Raw genomic sequence first — 10580 nt, 5'->3', positions numbered from 1 at the left:
GTCCTCACTCGTACAATTTCTTTAGACAACAATGTGGATTGAGATCACGATCATATACAATATACTAAAATTTAATAAAGAGTCAAGATTGTTAGAAAAATAATATAAGAAAATAAATAAGAAGGTTTAAGGCCTCCTGTAACACGGTTTTTAAAGAGTTGTTGTCTACTATGATACAAGTCTATTGCAGAATTCTATTGAAAGTTGAAGTCTATTTTAAAAGTATGTTTTCCTTTATAAACACTAAATCAATGTGTTTTAAAGTTGTGTCTACAGTGTTTTAACAGTGTTTGTTAAAAACATGTGAACAATTAATCATTGTATTTTAATAGATGGGTTGGTTGAAAACATTTCTTTTTATTTTAAGAGTTATATTTTAATCTAAACAGTTACATCTGAATAAGATTTTCAGTAAATAAACTATCTAATAAGGATTTGGATCATGAATGTCTAAACAAAGCAACTATAAGTTTAAGCATTTTCTTTTATAATTAATTGAACTTTTCTTGGCTACTTGGAGTACTAATCACAACGATTAAGACATTTAAATGTCCAACTTTTAATTCATCACTTTCTCTTATTTAGATTAAAGTTGAAGTTTATGGATGACTCTTGTTATTTTTAAGGTATCCTACTTCGACTATATTATTTGAAATATTCTAGAAACTACTTGTTAAATACTTGAATATATTAAAAATTTGATTAAAATAAATTTAAAATCAATTTATGTATATTATTGATGAAAATTAAAACTTATAATCATATTTAGAGCAATTAATAAATTTTACTAAGTATTACATTAATTATAAAAAATTTATAACAAAAAATAATATATAAAACTAAATTTTAATACTAAATATTAATATTTATAATTTAGTCCGGATAGTGAATATCTTAAAATCACTAACCAACTTGCTACTAATATAGTAATTTTAATAGCCAAACTTGATTATAATCTTACTTAATCTAATTGTATTCATTACGATCCATATTATAAATAGATAACTAAGAGGTGATTGGAAACTGTCAATGATGTAAACTGACACCGTGACTATATATCTCACAAAATTTCACTAAGGCAAGGACGAAAGTTAGAAATGTTACCACAAGAACAAGAAAACATGGAATCAGTGTACGATGGGTAATATATTTACATTAAATATTGCAATTTGAAGAGAAAAATAATAATCTAATTCATGAAAAGTCCATTAATTAGATGCTTTGTTTTATTCCATTTGGAGGATAAGATTTAATTATAATACGTGACCCAATTGGGGAAGAAGTTGCATGTTGAAATATTTAAACCCTTAATATTTTGGACTCTCAATCCACTAAAATATAAACAAATAAGAGCAAGGAAACTTTCTATGATGAAGATTGCGGCTGGAGTTATCAGTTTTATATATTTATTTACCTAAAAGAGTTGGGATTTTGTAATTAACTTTTGTTCATTTTTTAATTTGATGAAAACATGCAATAAATATAATGTTTAATTAAAATAACACTTCAACTCGGTATTTTTACAATTTTTTTCTTCAGATTCATGGTTTTCTAAGAGTTCCTTTGACTTTGCAATTGGAATTGCATTGAAGGGGAAATGGCAGCTTTAACATAACATTGAAGGGGAAAAATCATGGAGAGAGTGATCAAATTGGGTACCATTGTCAACTCATTCAAAACATCTATATATGTATATCCATATATATATATATATATATATAAAAACTCAGGTGTTAATTTTTTTGTTAAAACTATATGTTCTTTTTTTTTTTCTTTTGAATGGCTAATTAACACTCTTGCATTTTTATATTTTAAATTTATTTTTATTATTTTTTTCTATTAAAAGTCATCAAACATCAAGTTTATAAAATATTTAAAATTTAATATAAAATATAATAAAGTCAAACTTGTTTTGTTAAGCTCCATGAAAATCAAATACGAACAAATAATATAAGATGGAACTATAAAAGTGTCTACGAGTGGTTGGTAGAGTTTTTTTCAAGTCTGAACCTGATCTAATCCGATTCATTTATTTTATTTGTAAATATTATATTTTATTAAAATTTAATTTTAAAATATATTTAACAATATCTAAATAATAGATAAATAGATAAGTTAGGGCTTGAGCTTAACTTTTTTTTTTTTGTTTTTTAAAAAAAGATTAGGCTAGATAAGTTCAACTTTAACCCAATTCAACTCATGAACACCTCTAAATCGAAGTAGTTTTATTATATTAATTTTCTGATTTATAATACTTCTGCAATTTTATTCAGGTATAAGTCTAATTTTGATAGATAGATGTTATATTATACAATGAGAGGTAATCTTCTCTCATTCCAAAAAAGTTATCTCCCATTTTAGAATCGAAACCCGAAACTTAATAAGTTGATATTTTTAAGTTTTAATTTGGATGTCCTCCTGTAAAACCAATTCATTTACAAATTACACACTTAAAATAAAACTAGTATAATATGTATAATCAAATTAAGGAATTCTTGAGCAAAAGTCACTACATTGCCTCCCTACAAATTGTTAAGATGGCTAAAATAAAATTAAAAAACAAAGAAACCACCAAGCCAAAGTGCACCTTAAATTTGAATGGTAACATGTTCCTTTCAATTTTCTTTCCATACAACCAGAAGAGATATATACCAAAACTATTCACAATACAATTGTTCAGAGGCATAGCTTCCTTATGTGATGGGGGGGCCAATTTAAATTTTTTTATATATTATATAAAATTTTTCACTTTTTTAATAAATTTTTTTAATGACCCCTAAAATAATTTTTTATTTAATAATCAATACAGATAAAGAATAACAAATTAAATAATTTCATATGCGTGACTCAATTTTAATAATCAATACAGATAAAAATAATTTATTTGTTTGTTTTTTCTATCAATTTATTTTATTATTTATATTTATTTATTTATTTCTATTCTATTTACTTATATATTCTAAATCTCTATAATTTTTTTTATAAATTTCTATAAACTATCAATCATATTCTTTTTCTTTCTTTTTTATTATGTCATATGTGGATTCTATCTTCTATGATTTTAAATTTTCAAAATAAATAAATTATTATATAATTTTTATATATAACTTATAGTGTTGCACTGTTGTTTAGAATTTCATCAATATATTATTTTTTATTCAGAATAACCAATAAGTTTTATCATGTATGTTGTAAAATTTAAATAACAATGATATATATACAAATTGGTAGAATGAAATAATTGTATTTTTTTCAATACAGTTTATTTATTATATACTTTCAATAGCTCTCAAAATATTTTTTATTTAATAATTATTTTTATTCCTAAAATTGTTTGATAAAATTAGAGTCATTATAGTTAGCATATTGCTAGTTAAGGCGAGCAAATATATTCTAAACTAATATACTTGAATATATTAAATTTAAAAAATATAAAAGTGAGTCTAGTAATCCAAACTCATTAAATTTTAATATAAATTAAATTTATCATAACATATTATATCTTAACAATCTAACCTAATAGCCTATAATAACATATTATATCTCAATAGTTAATCCATATAACGTAATATGTTAATTACTAATTTAAGAGATAAATAAAAGATAAGAGAAGAACTAAAACACGCAAGATAAAGAGACAATTTATTTGAATTTGAAAAATTATTTTCTTTTCCACTCTTGTGTGCAGAGAATGAGAGAAATTTCTTTCATGGTTCCATTCAATCATATATATATATATATATATATATGATACTATCATTATTATTAATGTGTATTTTTTTGAATATCCAATGTCTTGTGAATTTTATTCAATCTTTTAAATGAGTAATAATTGAATTATATATAAAGTTTTATTTAATTATTTAATATCTCTTTTTATTTGATTTTTTTAAAAAATGTTCTAACTCCGCCCCTGTAATTATTTTACATTTTTAAAGTGAGAAACATTTAGCAATGATCAAGTTTCTGATTGACTTGGCCTTTCTATATACTCCAAATTTGTCCACTTTCAACAAAGTTAGAAGGCAAAATCATAGTCTTTTCTGCACTATATGTGCGGATATGTATCTCTTTTCGGCTTATAGCGGTACCAAAATTCCATTAGCCGCTATGTCGACGCGTTAAGGCCGACGACATGCCCATGGCTTCCCATTGCCCGCGATTTTGCTTGGGAATTACAAGTCTACGTCTTTCATCCAACCTATATTGTCAAAGTAAACCCTCCAATCATGCCACTCCTACCCCATCTGTCACGTCGCCATAGACTTTGTATAGTTTGAGAAAAAATGGTGCCCACCGAAATCAACTCTGTCCCCATGTCAAATAATTCTTCACAGCCCACTCCCCCTTCTCGCTTCATGATTATGTATTCTGACAAGTTGCTAAATTTATACTGCACAATTTTCTATCATTTCATCTTCTAGGAAATATCCTTCATGTTTTGCTTCATCATCCTTTGAATGTTTCTATTTTAGCTTATGCAGCGTTGACTCTCTTTTTTTTTTTATTGTGTTTCTCCTTATAAAGAAGCTAGCTTTGTTGTAACGAGTTGTGAACTACCTTCTTTTGCTATCTAGTTTTGAGTTGAAAGAAGATTGGTGAGAAGGTATGGGAAACCCTGATGCAGATCATTCTGCGTACGAGTCTCAACAGATTCAAACGGAATACGAGCTACAGCCTCAGGAATATGAGCCTAACCAGGAAGCTACACCGATTCCTGATCAATATTTGGCAGCAACTTATCAGAACAATCAACAGGGGATGCAGTACCAGGCTCAGCAGATGGGCACAGTTGGAAATGATCCTCAGACTCAGCAACAACAGTTCCAGCCACAGCAGCAGCCACCACCATCTCAGCAGCAGCCACCACCAGCTCAGCAGCAGCCAACACAATATCCCCCACAGCAGCAGCCGACACAATACCCTCCACCGCAGCCTAACCAAGCCTATCCTCCGCCTCAGCAGGCACAATACCCACCCCAAAACTTTCAAAACAATCCAATGTATCAAAATAGGCCGAACCCGAACCAGCCTGCAGCATATCCACCACAGCCAGTGCAGTACCCGCCCAAGAGCCCGCCAACCAATCAGATGTACTCAAATGTAAGCCCAGGGGTGATGCAACCTCAGACCGTCTACGCTCCTAACGCTTCACCACAAGCATTTCCTCAACCTGCTTACCTGCCTGTACAGTGTCCGGGTATGCCACCTGTATCACCACATAAACCCGGTGGTCAACCTGCTGCTGTAGCCGGAATCCCAGTTGCTGGAGACGGTTGGAGAAGTGGCCTTTTCGATTTCATGGATGATCCAATGAATGGTAAAGCTCCTCCTTTTTCACGTTTCTCTATTTCTGTACATGGGTGCATGCACAAGCAAAGAAAAACTACACACGTCGTGTGGTCGTTGACTCATTGCACACTGCTTTTGTTTTCATATTAACAGGCTACAAACGTTTGATACTCTACCATATTTGTCTCACTCTTTTTTTCTACTTATGAAAGTTACAAAGAAGGGAATTTACTGAATAAGCCAAGAGATGGCTACCAAGTCACAATGAGATTATTTGTCTCATTTGAAGCAGTAAAAGTTATTAATTCAATTTTAAACGTTATATTTATAAATAAATTGATCTTTACAAATCGAGTCTTTTAATTATCTAATGAATATTGGTCATGTCAACTGTCAAGTGAGAAAAATAAATAGAGAGATAACAATATAACGGTGAATACCGTACAAGTTGGTGAAATTATATTAAAATCAAATAAAATAAAAACTATATCAATCACACTAAATATATATATATATATATATCAAAATAAAGTGACGTGTATATCTATATATGTATTAATTTTTTTAATCGAAAATATTTTTTATAGATGCATCACTGAGGATTTGACTGGTTTTTATTTATTGTTACTGCTTTCAGCTCTAGTGACAGCCTTTTTCCCATGCTTGACATTCGGCCAGATCGCTGAAATTGTGGATGATGGCCACACAAGTAAGTAAAGAAGACTTTTAGTATTCTTTCCCATGCATGCATAATAAAAGAATTATGAAAAATTGATATGATAAAATACAAGTAAGAATATTAAGCGTTTTAAAAAAAAGAACATATAGTTTTGAGATGTCAATATATATATATATATATAGTGTTTTAAAAAGGGAAGGAAATTTAATTTTCATGCATGGTGTTGGAACAGCTTGTGGAACCAGTGGACTGCTTTATGGTGCGATCGCCTTCTTAATTGGAATGCCATGCCTAATGTCATGCACGTACCGGACCAAACTAAGAAACAAGTTCGGGCTCCCGGAGGCTCCAGCCGCAGATTGGGTCACTCACTTCCTTTGTGAATGGTGTGCTCTTTGCCAAGAGTACAGGGAGCTTCAACATAGAGGCTGGGATCCTTCTATAGGTAAACAATGCATGATCAACATTGCCATGTACAGAAGAAAAATTGCATTGGAGAAACAATGTTAAATGGGTTATTAAACATGTTTGGGGGTATTTGTTTTTGTAGGATGGCAAGGAAACCTGGGAAGGAACCAGAACATGCAGCCAGTGCCAGTAATGATGGCACCAATGAACCAAAGAATGATGCCTTGATGATGAGCAATTGATTTTCCCCAATGGCTTTGATTTGTTTGTTCAAGTGTTTTGTGTTTGGATTGCCTATATTTTCGAGTCAAATGCTCCTAATTTAATTTTTATCGAGAAAACCAAATTCTCAACAATTATGTCTCGTTTTAATTGCTTTCTCAATGAAATTTTATGTTAATGAATCACTATAAAATTAAGATTTATGAATATTAATTTCGGGATTTATGAGATTTGTGTATGTTTTAAATAATATTACTTATATAAAAAAGTAAAATCTACAATTAATCATAATGAAAAAAATTCTCCACTTATTTACATAAGAAATCAGTGAAAAAACTAACAAATAAGATAATTAAATAAATTTAACATAAATGCAAACCAAATCCACACATTAAAAAAATTCTCTCATCGCCATTGAGATAATTAGGTATGTTTGATTAAGACATTCTACACAGTTATAAAAGACAAGTGATGTCGTATAAATTAAATTTATTTTTCCATTTTGTCATAATTATGAAAATTTGAGGACTCATTTTCGCTGCTATGTAAGAAATTATTTACTTACATGGTAGCTAAGGTAGTTAAAAACAAAATAAAATTGCACTCGAATATTTAATTTATTGATTGGTATATGATTTCCTCTCCCTCTTAAAAAGAGTAAAATTCGAATTTTTTTTCCTCCAAATATAAAAACAAAATAAAATTATTGAAAAATATTTTTCAGTGTGAATAAAATTTTCTTTCACCCTTAAAATAATCTTTCATCAGCTTATCATATACATTCCCCCAATCTACCTTCGTTGCCGGCATTTTGATGTGTATTGAGGGAACTTCATGACAAAAACATATTAAGTCTTAGTTTATTTTCTGGATGAGACAAATTAAGAACAGAAGAAAGGAGAATTACATAAATGGCTATCGATACATACAAGAAGCGCAAAAGCAAACAAAATCAAATGAGCCAGCCAAAAATAAATAAATAAATAAATAAAGAAAAATTAAGAGGCATTGCCCTAGCAGGATGGAGTATATATCCATGCATCAAGAATATATCAAGACAGAGAATATAATAGGGCTGAAACAGGAAGCAATTGCCATCATCACCAACACAGGAAAGCAGCCTTGATAAAGTGATATTGCATTGAAATAAATCAGCAAGGAAATATGAAGTAATCTTGACAGGAAGGTTTCCATAGAAGTCTATCCTGGTAAGCAGCTGATTCTATATCCCTATCCCTCCTTCAATTTCCATTTTAAAAGCTTGAGAATTTTTTGTCTGAATTTAATTGAACAATTTTATGTAGTTTTCAATTCTTTGATGTTATTTAAATTGATGAAGTAGATTAAAACCTTTGTGCTATTGAAAAGAATTACTTGAAGGTGCCATTTTTCTTTTTTTGGGGGGATAGGACAGAGTCCATTCTTTACTCAAAAAGCTAGTAATGGAAGTTAACTTGAGATAGGTTACCAGTAGTAAGAGTTTTATCTTATCGATTCAATTTGATATTGAATCTTTCAATTACTTCACATGAACTGTTACATGATCATAAATATTAATACTCTTTGGTTGGGTAAAAAGTATTATTCTCTTATAATCCCAAAATGATGGGACTTTTTGTTTGAAAGTTTTCATAAATTTATAGCTAATTGTTGTTACTGTGATAACAATTTTGACTTAACAAAAATCACAAATGCCTTTTTGATAGTAATGAGTTCAACACTATACGAGTCTCCAATACTAATTGATTTAGAAAATAGAAATTTTAAGATATTTGTCTCATTACATAGAACTTCTCTAATATTTACTTGCCCCGGACATCTACTTGTTGTTCCCTTCATATTGAATTTTAAATAATTTTGTAATGGGTTTTTCCACACTATTTTTTGGCTTTGTCCACTTTTATTGTTAAGACGAGTCTAGTAAATCTAAAAAAAAAAAAATCATAGAATTACAAGACATCCCTGTCCTCTCTATTGTTATTTAATTCTATCATCTCTACTCAACTTAATTTGTTTCATGGTAATTAAGCAAATTGTTAATACCTACTTTAATTTGATAAAAATTTGGCCTTTGATTTTCTTTTGTATCCATCAGAGAAAGAAGAACAGTGACGAGCTAGCAATGGGGCAAATTAAAACAGGCCCTTCTGTTTCCGAACCTCATCATCAAGTCCAAGCAGAACCTGAGCCACAATGCCAAGCAGTTGCATTGCTACATGAACCTACTCAAAATCCAGCATCGGCAACAATCTACCAGACTCAACGAAGTACACGAGCGAATGAAGCATTACCTCAGCAGCGGCTACAACAGCAACGCTACCAACCACAACCTAACCAGCAGGCGTATGGGGTGGTTCAGCCAGCAGCTCCACCCGTGCCCTCACAGTTTCCTCCCCAAACCGCACAAAACACTGGACCTAACCAGCATCAGGATGTGGGTGTGACTGTGATCTATCAACAGCAACAAGGAGTACCGCAAGCAATATATCAGCAACCTCCGCCAAGTTATCCTCAAAATTATATGGCGCCGCCTGTTGCTGCTTCGAGCTATGTATCACATTCACAAACCTTTCATGATGTTACTTACCAAGTTCCTCCACAATTTGTGGTTATGCCACCATACATTCATGGTACTGTGAGTCAAATCGGCGCTGCATCGGGGTTTCCAGTGCCTGTTGAGGGCTGGAAGACTGGCCTGTTTGATTGCATGGATGACCCAATGAATGGTACAAGATTAAATCACTAAACCCTGTTTGCACGCCGCACAAAATTTTACGCCTGACGGATGCGATTGCTCTATCCTTTGTGCCTTGCAGCTCTCATAACAGTTTGCTTCCCATGTCTGACATTCGGCCGGGTTGCAGAGATTGTGGACGAAGGCCATACCTGTAAGCTATAATCTTTTCTCATAGTTAATTTGCAGAATTACGTCTATAAAGTAAAATCTTCTTCCAAAGTGAAGATCTCAAATTCGAATTCATCCACTCCAAGTCAGCTATATACTAAAGTCATCAATGTCTGAAAATTGTTTGACAGCTTGTGGAACCAGCGGATTGCTTTACGGTTTGATTGCATTCTTCATCGGGGTTCCCTGCATACTATCTTGCGCATACCGCACCAAACTTAGAAACAAGCTTGGGCTAGTTGAGTCTCCAGCACCAGACTGGGTTACTCACTGTTTTTGTGATTGGTGTGCTCTTTGTCAAGAATATCGAGAGCTTCAACAAAGAGGGTGGGATCCATCCATAGGTAAGAAGTAACTACAACCCATCAAACTAATGTATTTATCAATAAATTTCTTTATCGACCATTGTTTAACCTTTGGGTTATTTTGTGTTCCCAGGATGGCATGGAAACTTAGCAAAGAGACAGAGCATTCAGCAGCAGCAACACCTTGCCATGATGCCCCCAATGAACCAATCAATGTTTGCTTGATACTCTGCAAATGGTTCAATATTTTGTAGTTTTATTTGTTAATTTTCTTAAAGAGTGTTAAGATCCAAGATATGAATATCTTTTCTCTCTCCCTTCTAGACTTTGACGAATAGAAATTAATTGTAACTTTTATTAATTATTTTACTTTCTTATTAAAATGGTTTTATACATTAAAAAAGCATTTGAAAGATAAAGATCAGAAGGAAATTCAATAAACATTGAGCTTAACAGGGATACAGACAGATACAGAAAAGATAGCAGTTCCCTGCAGCTACTAGAAGCAGAAAGACACCTTAAAGACACCATAACTACAATATCTCAGCTTGAAAGACATATGTGCCTGTAAAGCAGATGGTCAGCAACATACAGAAACCATCTGCAAAAACAATAGGAGAAACCACCTGCATACACTAAGAAACAACTCCCCATTGTCTTAGCAATCAGAGCACTAGATTCTTGAAACCAATTTAAAGGGGAACACATTTTAAATTGAGAGAAATAATCAGAAAATGATAATTAACACTTGTTCAAAAATTCAAATAAG

The 10580-nt window shown here is 31.4% G+C and overlaps 1 protein-coding gene across 1 annotated transcript; it reads left to right on the top strand.

The window, feature by feature from the left end:
- Nucleotides 1-4487: 4487 nt before the first annotated feature.
- On the top strand, nucleotides 4488-6779 carry LOC110422706 (uncharacterized). Its single transcript, XM_021436720.1, has 4 exons — nucleotides 4488-5320; nucleotides 5930-6001; nucleotides 6204-6416; nucleotides 6522-6779. The coding sequence occupies exons 1-4, from the start codon at nucleotides 4609-4611 to the stop codon at nucleotides 6605-6607; spliced, it is 1083 nt and encodes a 360-aa protein (XP_021292395.1). The 5' UTR covers nucleotides 4488-4608; the 3' UTR covers nucleotides 6608-6779.
- The last annotated feature ends 3801 nt before the right edge of the window (nucleotides 6780-10580 follow it).

This window comes from Theobroma umbraticum, unplaced genomic scaffold, assembly GCF_002168275.2.
Source record: "Theobroma umbraticum cultivar Fairchild unplaced genomic scaffold, ASM216827v3 scaffold_146.0, whole genome shotgun sequence".
Classification (NCBI taxonomy): domain Eukaryota; kingdom Viridiplantae; phylum Streptophyta; class Magnoliopsida; order Malvales; family Malvaceae; genus Theobroma; species Theobroma umbraticum.
The sequence above is the reverse complement of the archived record's forward strand: the minus strand, read 5'-3'. Positions and strand labels throughout refer to the sequence as shown.

Bases quoted from the DNA above. Each gene is read 5' to 3' on its own strand.
- LOC110422706 (XM_021436720.1), top strand. From the start codon at position 4,609: ATGGGAAACCCTGATGCAGATCATTCTGCGTACGAGTCTCAACAGATT. The intron at 6,002-6,203 runs GTAAGTAAAGAA...GTGTTGGAACAG, and splicing joins TGTGGATGATGGCCACACAA to CTTGTGGAACCAGTGGACTG. The intron at 6,417-6,521 runs GTAAACAATGCA...TTGTTTTTGTAG, and splicing joins AGGCTGGGATCCTTCTATAG to GATGGCAAGGAAACCTGGGA.